The sequence below is a fragment of the Artemia sp. Qi Xiang Cuo genome, chromosome 6 (assembly GCF_049724085.1).
Source record: "Artemia sp. Qi Xiang Cuo chromosome 6, ASM4972408v1, whole genome shotgun sequence".
NCBI lineage: Eukaryota > Metazoa > Arthropoda > Branchiopoda > Anostraca > Artemiidae > Artemia > Artemia sp. Qi Xiang Cuo.
Window position 1 is genome coordinate 40,926,594 of NC_142799.1, and position 18,545 is coordinate 40,945,138.

Consider the following 18,545-nt stretch of genomic DNA (forward strand, 5'->3'; position numbering starts at 1 on the left):
GTTTATTAAACTCAATGACTGTCTATTCAGGCGGTTCATCCAGTAGAAAATCAAGGTCCTTACATGAATGACCACCTATTTTTTCACTTTCTTAAACCATTGCAGAGGTTTGATCTGTTCCAAGCAATTTAATTTATTATTACCATACCGAGAAACAGCACGGCATATTTCTTTCTTTATTTGTTTACGGAGGGCTATGGCATCGTATTTCCAAGGCAAAATTATTACGTATATGGGGGGTTCGCCCCTTATTCAATACCTCGCTCTTTACGCTAAAGTTTTTTTTAGTACTTTCAAAGGAGCTATCTATTCTAATTAAACGGCCTTTGTGATTCAGGGATTTGTGATTCGAACAGAATTCGAACTTTAGCGCAAAGAGCGATGTATAGACTAGGGAGCAAACCCCCTCATATACATAATAATTTCTGTTCGTTTTAAGTTTTAATGTTGCTCCTTACTTTCACTTGAAAAAACTTTATTTTTATTTCATTAAGTATATGAATGAGTTTCTACAAATTTAAGAACGTCTTTTATTACAGGTTCTAGAATTATTGAATAGTTGGTACGATGATTAGGTTGAATCTTGATGCATTTGTGTCAACAAATGAAGGGAATTTTGTTACCGCCAATTCCCGTGGGTTTTAAGTTTAATTGTAAACATAAATGTTTGGGTTACAGCAATAAATTTTGTTTGAAAAAACAACGCATGAAGGCTTGAATGAATATAGTGAAGTTTTAGGTTTTATTGTTACTGATTTCGCTTGTTCTTTCTTATCTCACTTTAGTAGTTGGTTTGGATGGGGGGAAGAGAATCAGGAAAAATATATTACGTTTTATTTAGTTTTGTCTGTGGAAATGTCATACAAAAAGTTTCTTTCTGTCTTTTGGGTTATCCAGCATGCAGTTATGTACGGTAATGGTATTGAAAGTAAAAACGTTTGATCCAATAAGAAGGATGGAAATGTGAAAAACTGTTTCTGGGGGGAATCCCCCTGAAACACCTTAGATAATATGTAACACAAGTTAAAATCGAAAAATTTAATTTTTACAATGAAAGGAAAGAACGACACCAAAACTCAAAACAAACAGAAATTGCCCTGAATAAGAGTGGGATACCAACCCCTTCCGTCTCTCATTCGTCGCGTTAAAGGTTGACCTTTCATATGCTTCAAAAACAAACGATATGTCACAAGAGCAACATGAAAGAAAGTTTCTTTTTTCAGAGTCCAGAGAGAATGAGGGAGGCTTATTATTCACGTTTTCTTGAACTCTAAACAATAAACTTTCAAAGTTTTAAATAAATGTTTTCAAAGGCCATCGGTAAAGAAAACATTTGCAATAAACGACCTTTAAATATTCTTTTGTAATGCAAAATGCTTTTAATTAAGGATTAGTTGTAGTTTAGCGTAAAGAACTAGAGGCGGTAGCCTCCCTTGCATGTTGGATAATTGCCTTCGTTGTGAATTTTGCTCAAGTTTCGCCCTTCACTTTCATTTAAAATTACATTTTAATTGATTTTACTTCTTGGGTGAATGCTTAGAATGTTAGATAATTTAGAATCAGAAATTTTGATAGACCAACTTCATGTTTCGCGTGTATTTTGAACAAGCAGTATTTTATGGGACTGTTATTTGTATCATTTAATCTGCCCTATACACTCCTTCCCTCCCACTGAAGGGAGTGTCTCCTCCTTCCTATTCGCTTTTTTTTCTTCTCATATGTAGAAGCTAAACATAATGACAAAACTGGTGTTAAATAAGTATGCTGAACAAAATGGCTATCTCAAAATTTTGATTGGGTGGCGTTGGGGAAAAAAAATTAGTGGGGTTGGGGGCCAAGTTGCCTTCCGATTTTTTGGTCACTTAAAAAGGGCACTAGAACTTTTAATTTCCGTTCGAATGAGCCCTCTCACGGTATTATAAGACTACTGGATTGATACGATGACCCCAGAAAAAAAAAAAAATATAAATAAACACGTATCCGTGATCTTTCTTCTGGTGAAAAATACAAAATTCCACATTTTTTCAGATAGGAGCTTGAAACATCTACAGTAGTGTTTTCTGTTACGCTGAATCTGATGGTTTGATTTTCGTTAAGATTTTATCACTTTTAGGGGGTGTTTCCCACTTTTTTCGAAAATTAGGCAAATTTTTTCAGGCTCTTAACTTTTCATGGGTTAGACCAAACTTGATGAAACTTATATATTTGGAATCAGCATGAAAATCCGATTCTTTTGATGTATCTACTGGTATCAAAATTCCAGTTCATTACTATTTATAAAGAGTTTCGGTTACTATTGAGCCGGCTCGCTCCTTACTTACAGTTCGTTACCACGAACTGTTTGATTTCTTTCAAATTAGGTAACAATTTATTCCGAACTTCTTCTTTATATCGGACATAATTCAGATACCCTTTAGTTACCGGAATAAAGGTTCCGGTAATTTAGCGCCGGGTGCATTATAGTCATGTGACAAATCCTTGAAGTGCGTTTTGAAAACACGCAAAGCTTGACAGTTTTTTGCTTTTGCATAAACAAACCATCGTAAAATTTAACCAACCCGAAAAACAGCATTATTTTTAACGCTTCTTATCGTTTACGGACTGCTTCGTACTTGTGATCAACATTTACTCTTACTGCTTTATTATGCAGAACATTATCAGCATAACTATATTTATAAGAAAGTAGCTGACTATACACTCATATCCCAGAGCAAACATGAATGGTCTAGCAAAAAAGAAAGCATTCCGAAAGTTTTTAAAGGAAAAAAAAATGCCCAGGCTTCAAGAGTATTCCAATATTCCTGGCAATGTGTCTACCGGTACAATTAGTTTGATCTTGGAAACTGGGACACCCGTTAACTAAAATGTTGAAGTACTTCACAACATAAGTCCATTGAAGGGTGTCTCTCTCAAGTTGAATGCTTCTTGTCCATGGATAGTAGTTAACAGTTCTTCCATACAAAATCAGCTTACTTTTACCATGGTCGATTGACGGTCAAAATATTTATCATATTTGGACCTTTTAGATTTAAATGGTCGTTTTGAAATTGTGATGGGACACCAAGTTTTGTCATGATGGGCCCCTGGGGTCAAAAGTCTTACAGATGGGAGGACATAGCTGCCCCAATCTCTTTTGGCTCGAAAAAAGGACGCTATCATCCGTAATTTCCGTTCAAACGAGATACTCCATCCAAAATTCTACGACCAGGGGTTTCGATGCCATCATCCCTTGTCAATAAGTTCAAGAATCTCTTCCTTTAACCAATTAGCTAAGAAACCCTAGTACATTTTTTTAAAAACTGGGGTCAAGGTGATTGGTCGTACTCCAGTAAAATTGTTCAGGCCACCCTTATTTTGGATTGGAGTAATATAGCCGAGCTCCCAATATGACGGGCAACATCCAGAATTACTATTATCATTAAAAATTCTAACAAGGGGTATTGATAGTTTATCAGGGAATGCTTTTATTAGATCAATTGGAACATCAATAGGACATATACTAGTTTTTTCAGTTTCTTTATTTGTTTATTATTACCTTCGGTGAAATTATCGGTATTTTAGTTTTTGGAGTTTCAAGGATTGCATGGTTTTTTGAGAGAGGGGGAACCGTTTGCACAATGTTAGCGAGATGTTTATTAAACTCACTGACTTTCTATTCAGGCGGTTCATCCAGTAGAAAATCAAGGTCCTTACATGAATGACCACCTATTTTTTCACTTTCTTAAACCATTGCTGAGGTTTGATCTGTTCCAAGCAATTTAATTTATTATTACCATACCGAGAAACAGCACGACATATTTCTTTCTTTATTTGTTTACGGAGGGCTATGGCATCGTATTTCCAAGGCAAAAAATTTTAGTTTCAAATGGATTAGCCCTTTTATTCTTTCATGAATGTAAGGTTTATCTGTTTGTTTTAAAAACTAGCAGTGGTTTCAAATGTAGCAGGAAATGATAACTAGCACCGAGGGAGGGGTGGGTAGTTGTATTACTGTAAAGTTTTAAGGTTGGTGCAAATACATCCAAACTGGTTTCGCCTTTTGTAGTAGGGAAATCAGCAATTTGCTTAAGCTTCTGATCTTTGCACAGATAATTAAGACAGCTTGTTTGCGTCTCTTGCTATAAAAATGCCAGCATTTGGGTACTTTGTCGTTACAAAGTCAAGATTTGCCTGTAGCTTATCGTTAAAAATTGCGACGAGAACAAGCATTCTGTCCGGGTGAATAATAAAATGAGCAAATGATTAAATTAGTGTAAGGCCGAGGCAGGCATTTGGGCTTAGTAGATATCCAAATAATTTCATCGTAATCACCTAGTCCTGGCACATGGATAAGGGCAGAAGATAGAAAATCCTTTGTCAAAATCATTTACTCCTTCCACTTTTTTTCCCAGGCGGGTGGTTAGCCGGGCGTAGCTTTAAAAACTTCTGAAAACCAGTCATTTTATGGAGATTTAGATTTTGTGCACGGTCTTTAGTAATTGCAATTACTGAATTGAAAACTGTTGGATTACCATCAAAACAGGACGATGAGAGTTTCCCAAGGCATAAACTAAAGAATTATCAAACTAATTTCGATAAAACAAAGTTTAAAAAAGTTTTTAGCTGACCAGCCTCTCATATAATTTTTAAACCTTTAGGGGGACACTCCCCTTTTCTATGCTCTTTACTTTAACTATATTTTTTAGGTAGCATAATTTTTAAATAGGTCTGGCGTTTTAGGTTTTTGGTTTGTAAAGTATGCCTCTTTTCTGATTTTAATATCTATTTCCTTCAAATTTTAAGTGTCAGAACTTTCGATAAGAATATTTGTCAAAACGTTTGCTTACATAAAAAGAAATTTTGCCATTTAGAGACCTATTTGTAGCACTTTCTGGGGTGAAATTACAATTTGAAAGTTATCACAATTTGAAGCTACCACCCAGTGCCCATTGCCTTTAAACTTAAGAAATATAATATTATTGCATATTTTAAAATCACAACGAAAAGCAAACTCTCTTGACGCATATGTAGCTACCCAAATTTGATTACATTTTTAAGAATTTCGGTTACTGTTGGAACAGATCTTTACTTACGATTTGTTACCATGAACTGTTTAATTGTCATCAAGATAGAAAGAGGAAAGTTTTACAAGGCATAAATTAATAATTGTAAAACTATTTTCGATATAAAAAATTGTTAAACGCAAAGTTTTTAGCCGCCAAACCCAGTATGCAATTTTTCAGCCTTTAGGAGGCGTATATCCCCCTATAATGCCCCTGCCCCAACCTACCAGCACAAAATATTACATATTTGGAAACACGAGGACAATGAAACAGATTTTCACTGCTTTTTTTTTGGAAATATGCTAGGATAAAAATCGATAAGCATAATTCGATTTTAAATAAAACTATATAGTTTTTCTTTTAAATTCCAGACATACAGTATTTTATAATGTACCATTTGAAATTTTTAAGTTACCCACCAGAAGAAGCGATTTGTGCTTCAAGAAGGATGAAGAATTAGACAGGGTTTTGGCTAACTAGAGCTTCATCTAGCACAGTTTTTGAATTAAGTCAGATTTGTTAGGTATTAGGTTTGTCAGCAAAAGGCATGCCTTTGGCTGAATAAAACTTTCTTATTTATAACGTCTTCTTTGTGGGCGTGTGTGTGTGTGTGTGTGGGGGGGGGGGGGGTTGAAAGTTTTAATTTGCTTTCAAACAGTACTCTTTGAAGGGACATTGCCAGCCCCCCAAAATCGATGCTATTATCGTTTCTTCCAGTTGGACGAATATTAAGAAGCAAGATTTTTTTTTTACAAGTTAAAAGCCTTATTTCTTACATAATGACTTAATGCATCACAGTGGACATCTTATATGTAATGCACAGTATATAAATTATAGAAAGTATGATTTTTCCCTATCTCATCCATTATAAAAACCCGGGCCGAGGTGCGAGTGCTCCAGAGAACGTATAAACATAAGCGACATTAGATCTTTTCACGGGTAGACAAGTCTGATTTCTCTTGAACGCGAAACTTGGCTTCAACGTTGGAACACTAAATTTTGAACAAACTAATTTTAAATTAATTTATTCCAATACATATATGAAAATCGGTAATTAGTAGTGCAATGTTATTATTAGATGTTTTTAGGAATTAAAAGTAGGATTCGAAGTCTCAAATTGGTTTCAAAGGCATTATTCTGCCAAAATACATGTTCCAGGGTTATTGGACCGCTGATGGCAGATCAAATTAGAGGAGCTGTTTGTATGCGCTAATGCAAGAATAAGTGAGAGGAACTGTTTGTTCGCGCCGAGAATGAAGAGCCAGAGATATTCTGTGGTAAACTTACTGCTATATCTTTATACTGTAACGTACTGTTTCCAAGTAATCCTAATTTGTCTTCATAATCTAGGCTGGGATTCGTTTTATCTCTCAAATATTAACCTAGATCACCAGTCGCCTTGAATTCTCTCTCGCACCATTAATCAGAATTTATTGTTTCGCACCATTGCTCACAACTTGCATGCATTTCTAATCAGATATAGAAGTTTCCTTTAAGAAAAAGTCTATATTTAAAAGAATCTTACACAAGGCCCATAATCTGTGCTTCTTAATAAACAATCTCTAGTTTGATCAGTTTTGCAACACCAAATACCTCATTGGAGTCTCAGAAAGAAGTAAAACATTTGTGACTATCACCGCCTGCTATCTCTGTCTAGAGGAGATGTTAAAGAGCGCACCTACGTAGTTAGTTAGAAACGTGTCATTTTTATCTTGAAAATAACCAGATTTTTAAAATTAACTTTGATTTTCAGTCTAACCTTGAGACACGTATTCCCTAATATCCCTTTGAGCACATTTGGATGTCTATTAAGAATCTGGTATTTGCATATTTACAAGTAATGGGAGGTTTAGCCTGCTAACAGTTAATATTCTACAACTGAAACATTATTTTAAGAAAAATGCTATATGGATATTCTTCCGTCTATAAAAATAGACAGACAATAACAATAATGCAAACTATTAAGAAAATGACATACCTGAGATATACATCCATAAATATACCGAATTGGTGACCAGTTTGCTGTACTAAATTTACCGTTAATTTTTCCAACAAGCTGATCGATTTCCTCCTTTAGATCCTGATATTCCTTTACGTCTGTTCGAGATGGCACGGCAATCTGCATAAAATAAACTTTCTCTATATACTCTGGATGGTGTTCAAGGAGTTTTTCAAAAGCATGCAAACGGTTGATAAGACCTTTGGTGTAATCTAGACGATCAACTCCTAAGATGACATTTTCTGTTGTTGGCTTTATTACTCTTGGAGCTTCTTCAGCTAATTGGACGAACCTTAATAAATGAAGAATCTATGAAAAACTTCACCACTAACCCAACAAATTGTGTGAACAATATCTCAATTATAAAAGCACTTGGCGGGAGGAGGGGCTCGGACCAGAGCCTCCTCAGAATTTCCAGTTCCACACTTGGATTTCTAGTTACGCTAGCTATGGTTGTCTTTGTCTACCATAAACCTTTAATTGGTCGAACTTACCCTAGACAATTCTAAGAAATTTTTACACAAAAACGTTTCACAAATATCAGACCCAATCAAGCTAACCTCTGTCAAATTCGTTTTTTTTTTTTTTTTTTTTTTTTTTTTTTTTTTTTTTTTTTTTGTCGATGATATAAAAATCCAAGATGAATAAACAAAGAATAATGGCGGACTTAAAATGTACAGGGTATCGTCCTTCCTTTTTCTCCATTTATAATCAAGAACACGGGCACATCCAGGATTTTGTTAGAGGGGGGGGGGGGGGATAAAAAACTTTTAAAACGCCCAAAAAATTGTTTTTATCCATTTTTGTTACGTTTTCAAAAATGTCAGGGAGTTCAAACCCGGTACCCTCCCCCTCCCCTGGGCACGGCCTTGGTTGAGAATAATACTAATAAAAAATACGTTGAAGACCAGCACTAAATCCTCAAGTTAGTCAATTTGGCAAAAAAAAAGAAACGAAACGTAAAATGAAAGAAAATATTGCTGTCGTATGAACTTCCTCATATGAAAACAATATTGTTTTCATGTGAATAAGTAGTAAAGCTCTTTTCATACCAAAATCGAACTCAAGATGCAAAAAAAAAAAAAAAACAAACAAAAGCAACCACTGTTGGTGCTTATAAAATTTATATCCCATTTGCTGACATTTTATGATCTCATACAAGGTGTTCGTTTCTAGGCCCTGCGGGCCTTTTCCGCGTGAGAAGCAATTGAATCAAACCTGATTGTCAGCAGAATTAAATAAGTCAAAAAGTATGATTCTATATGATAAATTATCACAGATTGTTTTCATTGCCAGAAGGGTATCTTTTTATCTTAGTTTTCCAAGGGTTTAACTATTAGGCCAACCCAGTCCTAATTTATATTTTTGGAAAACGTACTTACCGTACAAATCCTGTTATTACTGCTCTATTATTATTATTTTTTATACGTTCCACAAGGCACCAGGCTATTGAACCTAAGGGCTTGATACACCACCAGTGAACATTTTTGTTTTGTTTTTCACCTAACGATGTCTGTTGAATTTCGTTTTGAATGAACAGATGGGTTTTCAGGAATAATATCCCATAGGAAGCCGTTTTATACGCGACCGCTGCATCTAGCAAAACTCTTCTTCAAGTGGGTCGTTTTTGTGAACGTAGCTTACACGTCGCACAAAAAGAGCACATATTCATATTATGAATTAGTTGAAACTTGTGCGGTTCTCAAATGATACAGTACTCAAGAGAGATTAAAGCTTATTCTATTTGAATGGCAGTTTTCGCATCCCGGCTAGCAAACAAGTCGAACCAAACAAGTCTATCTTTTATGTGGAAATTTAATACATTAAATTCCTTCAGTTTGGCATAAGGAAATTTGTAAATTTGAGAAAATGAGTGAAAAGATCCTACGAGTGTTGCGATCTTTATGGGGATATTATCGTAAGTTCCTCATGCCCGATAACTATAAAACAGAGCTTCCAGTTCATTATCTAAAAACACAGAAGTTCCTACTTTTCATGCATGATGTGGATTTTCTTGCGGACTATGGCTACTTTATGCCATGAAATGTCAATTTCCAAAAAGAAATCCAAATGAATGCCAATTCAAAAGGATCAGAGTGGAACTTGGTGGCAAGTTTTGTCCCTAAAACAAACATATATTTTACATAAATGACCAGCTCCTAAAGACGATGATTTAAAAGCTTCATGTGTATGCAGAAACTAGTATCGCAGTGCATAGGCTTAGTTACGCGTCATCTTTAACTGGGAAGTTGGAAAATTTCTCCGGTGAGATAATGATATTTGAAGATTAAAAGCCAAAATTTTTCACTTTTATTAGGAACTTCCCATCAGATTAAATTTTGACTAGAGTCACTTAAACTAGTGGGGAAATCCTGATAATTTGTGACTCGCGAATTTTTTCTTAATTTTTACCAGTCTTCATATGATTCGCCTACTCCACCTCTCAAACGATTGGAACAGAAGAGCTTAGTTAATTTTTTAAGAAGTTTTTTTTTTCGTACGAAAACAAAGATGCACGTTAGAACCTAATATGAACAGAAATAACCCCATATATTGCGTGGATATCGTCACGCTAACGGATAAGAGATTAAATTTAAGTTCCAAGTTACTAACAAAAAAATTATTACAATTTATTTGCAGTTTTTAATTGCATTTTTTGTACTCACCTGTTGCTTATCAAAACATTTATCCCCTAGTCCAATTCCCCTAGTCAAAGAAAATTAGTATTAATTCTATGCTGTGTAAAGATGAAGGAGCTGAGCAGAGCAGCCAACTGCATCATACATAAGATACTCTTTTTCGTCTTAGATCTTTGAGTAGCTTTTTGATTTTATGACAAAACAACTTGTTTCTTTGTTGATTGTTTTTGTTCATTTAGAACAAGCTCTCTAAAGAAACCCATCTGGAAAAATCACAAAAAATTTTCTTGTCAAAAGGAACATATTGCACGACTTTCGAATGACACTGAAAATTAAAAAATCAAAACTATACTGAACCTTCTCAAAACCTATGTTGGAAGCCCAAGTACCGCAAGTGGTGTCACTTGAGTGGCTTTAGCCTCCCAGCTGATCTCCACTCGCACCGAAGTTCTTTCTTGTGCCTAAAACATACACGATTGTATACGGATTATTCTGTTCCTGCAAACAAGGATTATTATTTCGTCAAGTGAGGATCAATTCACAATCTTGCCTATACCATTGTTTTGAACATAAAGCTAATTATGAGTTTGAAAATTGGAATTAAGTTATGACATTATGCAAAAATGGACCTACCTGCTATAAGGAATACCGATTGGCATGGCACGAATCCGTATGTGTCTATTTCCATATTCAACGATCATATTTTTTCGGTCAACTCTGCATCCCAGTCGTCTGTGGCAACATTCAATAAAGTTTAAACAATAGTCTTCAATGTGAAAACCAACTACGTCGCATCCCAACAATCCTAAAAAATGCAAGTATAACCAGTTTAATCTGCGACAGCACTGTAGTGCAGCCTAAGTAAAGAGTCATGTTTCTTCCATGTATTCCATTTTTCATCAAATCGTTCCGTATGGAAGGGGAGGTCGGAGAAACTTTGGCGAGGTCTCATTTATCGAAGTTTCTAGTTTCCTTTTAAGATTCAAAAGTAATTGGAGGTCAACCAGACCCCTATCATGCCGTTTCTCTACTACAGAACCCCCTCTTACAGCCACCGATAATATAATATCACAATTTTGAGATATCAATTTCGTTCAGAAGTCAAAATGCACAATAAATATGGCTCCAGGGATGGGATGATCCCTGGGATAAGGGCCTTAAATTCCAAAAATTGCCTATTGCTTAATGATAAGTTTTACAATGGGAAAATAGGGACGTGTTGGACCTTGAGTGCCCAGTGTCTGAAAAATTTCAGGAGTTAGAAGGCACATAACTGGAAAAATAACTTTAATCTTCAGCCACTTCATATGGAAGTGGTGGTCATAGAATCCTGGAAGAGGACTCATTAAATTGGAAATTGGAAACTCTAGCACCCTATTTCAATCACTGAAAGTGATGGAGGGCAACCAGCCTTCCTCCTGCACCCTTCTCTACTACCCGGTTCCCATAACTACATTGATACTGGGTAAAGGTTTGAAATAAAACTTTCTACAGTAACATCATAATTTCTAATAAGTATTCCTCCGTGGTCAACACCCCCCAGCTCCAGATGTAAATTACCTAATGTTCATAGAAAGCTTTTAATAGAAAAGCAAGCCATGTTTTGCCTTGGTTGTTCAATAAGCTAGGAACTCTTAGGAGGGGTAATTTCCTCGGTCGATATTCCTGTACCTGAGTAAATTATAAGACACTCTTCAAGCGCTTGGAGATAGAATGCCACAAGTTTGCTAAAGACAACTGAAATAACTATCAGGAAACGGTTACTCAAGGTAAGGAGTTGTTTTTTGATCAAATACTAAAAAATCCGCTTCTGAAGTCAATGCGATCAAAAATGTCAATGTCTAACAGTACCTCAGCCCAGGACAGAAGCGAAATTCTGCTCTCGAGCAGGTCAGATAAAAAAAAAGGTATGGCTCCGAGTCCACTGCCACAAGCTTAACCAGTAGAGCCTAGACCACCGAAATCCAGCACCGGGTAAGAAGGCATCCTCGTTGCCATGACTGAAATCAAACAGAGGGCGAAGAAACTGAAATTCCGCTAGGCTCCAAGTGCGTAAGTCAACCATGCTGAGCTTCTTAAGTATAATGACTTAAAAGTTATTGAAAGACTTCATAGACTTGTATGTCAGAGTTAGGAGCAGGAAAAAGCCCCTCAAGAAAGGAGAGACTTGCGATAATAATCACAGTTTTCGAGATCATAGGCAGCGCAATAGCGCTGCCAAAGTAAAGAACGATGTTGGCACAATGTATTTTTTTTTTTTTTTTGTGGTCTTAGGCCAAGGTACTTCGTATCGAAGGAGTTTTCGTAAAAACTTCGAAAAGGGCTCATTCGATTGGAAATTGGAAGGGCTTGTGCCCTTTTTAATAGTCGAAAGTGATTGGAAGGCAACTAACACCGCTTCAACGCCCAACGTTTCACAAAACACATCAAATCAAAATTTTGAGATAGGCATTTTGTTCAACGTAGTTGAAAGATCTAGAAATTATGTCTTTGAGGAGGACACTCCCCCCATAGTCCTCAGGGCAAGTGTTGGAATTTATTCCCTGGGTGCATATAAGGTTTTTATTGAAAGTGTTGTCGTAGAAACTTCAAAAAGGGCTCATTCAGTTTGAAATTGAAAGGGCTAGTGCCCTCTGTAAAAGTCAAAACGGTTTGGAGGGCAACTAGCCACCCTCTGACGACTACCATTTTCTCAAAAAATCCAGTCAACATTTTGATATAGCCATTTTGTTCAAAGCAGTTGAGAGTTTTGGAAATTAGATCTTTGAAGATGAAAACCCCCTTAGAGCCCTCATGGCAAGGACTGTAAGTTATGCCCTGGGGGCATATAAGGTTTTTATAGAAAGTGTTGTCGTAGAAATCTCAAAAAGGGCTCATTTGATTTGAAATTGAAAGAGCTAGCGCCTTTTTTAATAGTCAAAAGAGATTGGAGAGCATCTAACCCCCCTCTCACGCCAATTGTTTTCCCAAACACATCAAATCATAATTTTAAGATAGCTAATTTGATGGACGTAGTTAGAAAGTCCGGAAAATGTGGCATCTAGAATAAGAAGCCACTCACATCCCTCTAGGCGAAGGTAGTATGTCTTGGCATGGGGCCATTAAAGGTTTTAATAGAAAGCGGTCCTAGCAACTTCAAAAAGGGCTGATTCGATTGGAAATTGAAAGGGCTAGTGCCCTTTTTAATAGTAGAAAGTGATTGGAGGGCAACTAGCCCCCCCCCCTCTCACGCCCACTATTTCCCCAAACACATCCAATCCAAATTTTGAGATACCCATTTTTTCAACATAGTTGAGATTTAAAGAAATTAGGTCTTTAAAGATAATACCCCCCCCCCCCACAGCCCTCAGGGTAAGGGTTCTAAATTAACTCTTGCGATCAACATTTTGATAGCCACTTTGTTGAACGTAGTTGAAGGGTCCGGAAATTATGTTTTTGAGTATGACACCCACCCCCCCCCACAACTCTCATGGCAAAGTTGTAAGTTATGCCCTGGGGACATATAAGGTTTTTATAGAATACGTTGTTGTAGAAACTTCAAAAAGGGCTCATTCAATTGGGAATTGAGATGCCTAGTGCCCTTATTAATAGTCAAAATAAACCGGAGGGAGAATGCCCCCCCCCACGCCCATCATTTCCCCAAACACTTCCGATAAACATTTTGATACAGCCATTTTGTTGAACGTAGTTGAAGGGTCCGGAAATTATGTTTTTGAGTATAACAACCCCCTTACAGCCCTCAGGGCTAAGGTTGTAAGTTATGCTCTGGGGGCTTATAATGTTTTTTATAGAAAGTGTTGTCGTAAAAACTTCTAAAAGGGGTCATTATATTGGAAATTGAGAGGGCTATTGTCCTTTTTAAGAGTCAAAAGTAATCGGAGGGAGAATCACCCCCACCCCATGCCCATTATTTCCCCAAACATTTCCTATATATTTTGATATGGCCGTTTTGTTCAACGTAGTTGAAAGGTCTGGAAATTATGTCTTTGAGGTTGACAACCCTCCCCCCATAGCCCTCAGGACAAGGGTCCTAAGTTATGCCCTTGTGGAATATAAGGTTTTTATAGAAAGTTTTGTCGTAAAAGCTTCAAAAAGGGCTCATTCGATTGGAAATTAAGAGGACTAGTGTCATTTTTATTAGTCGAAAGTGATCAGAGGGAAAATACTCCCCTCACATACCCATCATTCCCCCAAGCACTTACAATCAACACTTTTAGATAGCCATTGTGTTCAGTGTATCAGAAAGGTCTGGAAATCATGTTTTTGAGGGTAAAAAATCCCCCCAGCCCTCAGAGCAAGGGTTGTAAGTTATGCCCTGGAGACATAAGGTTTTTATAGAAAGCGTGGTCATATAAACTTCGGAGGAGGCTCATTGGATTGGTAATCAGACGCTCTAGTGCTCCTTTTATGAGTAAAGGGATGTGAGCGCAGCTACCCCCCTCCCCGTGCACAGGCGTCGCATTGTCCTGAGATGTGTCCAATTATAAATTTTTATGTGGCCATGCCACACGTAATAGTCTGAACGAAATATGAAAAGTTTCTGGGGTTGAAAAAGACCCCAGGGACTGGAAGCAAGGGTTGTATGCCACATCCAGGGGGTATTAATGGTTTTTATGTAAGGGATGGTTGTCGACCTTCAGAAGAGACTCATTCTTTTTCCCTGAAAAAGACTATGTCAATATGAAACGAACAGAAATTAATTAAAAGAAAAATTCCACAAAATAAGTATTTCAAATATAATTTGTACTTTACTGAAAAAATTATTTTAAATGTTTTCACTTTTATAACTTTAAGAAATCAAAATCAATTAAGCAATAAATATCAGCATATGTATATCAAACTGACAATGCACATTTTTTTTCAGTAAATTCATTTAATTTTTTTTCCAGTAAAGTACAATTTATATTCTGGCTTTTAGAACGCATGGGGCTTAGAACCCTACCCATATTAATTTCCGCTCGTCTTGAGTTTGACTTTGTTATTTATTTTAATTTCTGTTTGTTTTGGGTTTCATTTATTTACTGATACTGATTTGTGGTTGTTGTATGCTTGGTAGATTATTTGATTCTATTTTTGTTCATATTTGGTTTAATGTTCTTTACTTTTTTTTTTAAAACTTGTTTTGTGGAAAAAATCTATTTTAATTTATTTGGAATATAGACAAATTCCGGGACAACAGAAGAATATCGCTTATGTCTATTGTCGTGAACGCATTTGCGATTATTCTCCTTACCCGATTCAGAGATAGCTAAAATGGAAAAGGGAGTCGAAATCAGGCAGGAGCGGGACCAGAAACGAGGACTATTGATCAGCTTTTTATCGTCCATTAAATCGCAGAAGACGGGGGAAAACATCGAAAATGAACATCTGTACTTTTTATTGACTATATAACTGCTTTCGATTCCATTTTAAGCGAAGGAATATAGAGAACTGTGATTGAAGATTTAGTACCTGAGATGCTAGTCAGGCGTACTAACTAGTCATTAGATCTCAGGTCCATGCTAACGGAGAACTCTCGCCTCTATTCTTATCGGATATGGGGACAATCAAGGGTATGAGTTAAGACTTATGGGAGATTTCGGGGTGTCAAGAAAAACTCACATTTTACTGAAGGGAGGGAACAGAGGTAAATCTAAAGACGTCGTATCTAGGCCGTCAAAATAACATATCTGCGATATCCCAGAAATAGCTTGAGGAATACAGTTGAAACTTTAATATAGTGTACGTGTTAGCTGGGGGGGGACTCCTGAATTTTTAGTGGGAGGGGGGTTAAAATGTAATTTTTTTCGATTCACCTAAACGTTTCTGCCCAAACTCCCTTCCGACAATTAGAAGATTTCTACGTCAAAGTGGTGAATCAGAAGACGCCACTTGGTGACAAGGGATGAAAAAAGCGCAATGCAACATGCTGAGAACAGCTTTGGGGAAGAAGTTGAAAATTTCAGGGATTGTTATGGCGTTGAGGGCAGGCGGATCTTTAATCTAAAACTGGAGGGAGAGGAAGAAAGGGAGCGTATAAGGATTTTGTCTCTAATCTGTTAAAAATTTGACACAATGAGATCCTGTTTAACTAGAATCTATCCCTATAAGGTAGTGATGAAGACGGAAAGAAACCATGGGTTCCCAGGTTATCAAACATCGTATCTGTATTACCTCAGTAACTGCTTGGGAAATCGAGTTGGACCAGGCTGGTAGGCTACTCTGAAGTTAAATTTTGACTTTCGAGGAAAAACAGAGGTAAATCAGAAGAAATTATGAATCCAACTTATCAAAATATCATATGTGCAACAAGAACGACTTGTGGAAACCGAGCTGAAACTTTCGGAGTGTTAGGGGTGGACAAGACGGTGCAACCTCATATTTTGTGTTTAGAGAGAGGGGATGTGGTAACCAAAAATGTATGTCTCTGATCCGCTTAAAAGGTTTAGCATTAATTGGCCCATTCAAACGTTGAATCTATTCACGGTAAAGTAGTCAGAGAAAATATTTGGGCTTCACAGAAACTTGCACTTCACTGAAAACAAAAATATATTTTATTTAGTTTCTCTTTTATAATTACAATGTCGAAAAATCAAAAACTTAACGTGGTGATAACAGATTTTCTATTGCGTAAAAAGCTATCTAATATACCCTAATGAGAATTGTTTTTTTTTTTCTGTTCTATTTTATCGATCGTAGGAAGGTGACTCCTAGTTTTCAAGCCCCCCTGAATTTGTCTATGCACAAAGGCACTGCCAAAAAAAGAAAAAAAATTATAAATTTGCAGATTAGCCAAGTATTACACTTTCTGACATCAAATCAATTTAAACTCCTATCTCGATAAATGTAGGAATGGCTTTTTAAAGAGGGTAAAACTGATGTTAGAAAACACCGACAATTTTTGTGCTATTCGTATTTATTTTTCCTGGAAATACAGTTGTCCCCTAGTCCCTTCTTTCAAATCTCAGGAATTTAAAAGCTTTAAGCACGTATATAAAGTGAGCTTATGAGCTACTGTACGAAATACTATACTACACAATTTTATAAATATCAGTGCCATCTATTACCTCTACAACATCGGTCCAAATCAGTTTACAAAATCATCAGCAAACAGGGCCTAATTGTTTTATCCCTAAGTGAATTATCCTGCAGCAAACTTTGTGCCTCATCTTTTTATAGCAAAAGCTGAAGAAGTTAATACTGACTTGGACTTACAAGATACGCATAAAAAAGAAAGAGTTCAAGAGTATTTACCAATTAAAATATCCTCGTCCCAAGCACAAATACGGAAAATGTCCCAAGGTGGAAACGGAATATGTAGAAAGAATCCAATTTTTAGAGCGATCCCATCATTTTCTGACAGCTAGAAGAACAGGATAAACTGATTAGCCTTGTTTCAAAATAAAGTTAGAAAGGATAATTTCCGACGTGATCATGTATTTTACAGTTTGCCCCAAGATGCTAAAACCAAAGTTAAATCTATTTAATAATGGGAAGCTTAGACGCTTTAAAAGTTTCAGTGTCTATATTTATTGAGCCAACGCACCAAACCTGACCGTCTATATTCCATGTATAAATCTCAGTGTGTATTTCAGTATATGTACCGTATTATGTGTTCTAAGTTTTTCTTCTTTATTTTATATAAGATTTTTTATTCCGATACCGGCAAAATAGACACGCTTGTAGATTCTACTTCTAGGTATATTTTATCCCTTGATGGATGACATTTAAAGTTGAAAAATATCCCGTTTAATTTTCAAAGTATTCTTAATAATTCGACTGGCCATATAAATATTGAGTACCAGGAGACCAAGCTTAGTTTGGTCCCTAGACTTCAGCACGTGGCAGGCTTGTATATGTGATTCTCACGGTCGCTTACCTTCTAATCGCAGATTAAAGTAAACTCCTTTTCTAGCCTTTTCCTCAGTAATAATTTTGCTTTAATTATATTGTTACATAATTCAGTAACAACCAGGCGTGTTCTATCGCACATACCCTCTGAAATATGTAAATTACGCAACAGCATAATTACCGTGATATCATCTAGTTTTATGTTATAGGGTGGCAAATCAGCAATTTCAGTGGAATTAAGAAATTCTGGCGCGAATACAATCCCTCCTCACCCCCCCCTGTAAAATTCTCTAAGGATAATTTCATCCTCACTGAAAATGCCACCCCTCTCCGTAAAATTTCTTTCGGACGATTCAGCCTAAAAAAATTTGCCTTAGCATACTTTCATTTGAAAAAAGACTAGATTTTCATTTTTTTTTCCAATCATCCCGGAAATCTCCCTTCCTTGGAAATTTTTCTGGAAATCCATGCCCGCTAAAAATTTATCCCGGACAATTCCCCCTGAACATCTCCACATACAAAGTTGAGATAGCAAAGGGAAATTAAGACAAATAAAAAGAATTTAGTATAGGAATTCTGTCAAATTCTCCCAGTGTAAAATTTCCCCTGGAAATTTCGCTTCCCATGGAGAGTTCTCCTAATGAAACAGCCCAAGCACAAAATCCTCTTCCCCTGAAAAATGTCTGTATACTTCCCAATAGCAAATACTATTCGCAAACAATGGGCAAATTTCATAACTTACAGTCCTTTTCCCACGGGCTATGGAAGGTCACTTTACTCCTAAAGGCATAGTTATTGGATTTTTCAGCTATGCTGAACAAAATGGCTATCTAAAAATTTCGGTCGGACGGCGGATAATTTTTTTTTGGTCACTTATAAAAGACACTAGAACTTTTAATTTCAGTTCGAATGCACCCTCTCCCGATCTTCTAGGACCATTAGTTTTATACGATACCCCTGGAAAAAAAAAAAAAAAAAAACGAAACAAAACAAATAAACACGCATCCGTGATCTTTCTGGCGAAAAAAAAAAAAA

At 36.4% G+C, this 18,545-nt stretch overlaps 1 protein-coding gene across 1 annotated transcript in view; it reads right to left on the bottom strand.

Moving 5' to 3' along the window:
* Nucleotides 1-18,545, bottom strand: part of Tps1 (Trehalose-6-phosphate synthase 1) — a 131,013-nt gene that overhangs the window by 34,972 nt on the left and 77,496 nt on the right. The window contains exons 5-7 of the mRNA XM_089090748.1: nt 16,914-17,022; nt 10,314-10,485; nt 7,021-7,333 (exon numbers count right to left, since the gene is read on the bottom strand). Coding sequence (XP_088946874.1) covers nt 7,021-7,333; nt 10,314-10,485; nt 16,914-17,022 — 594 coding nt within the window. The remainder of the gene's footprint in view (nt 1-7,020; nt 7,334-10,313; nt 10,486-16,913; nt 17,023-18,545) is intronic.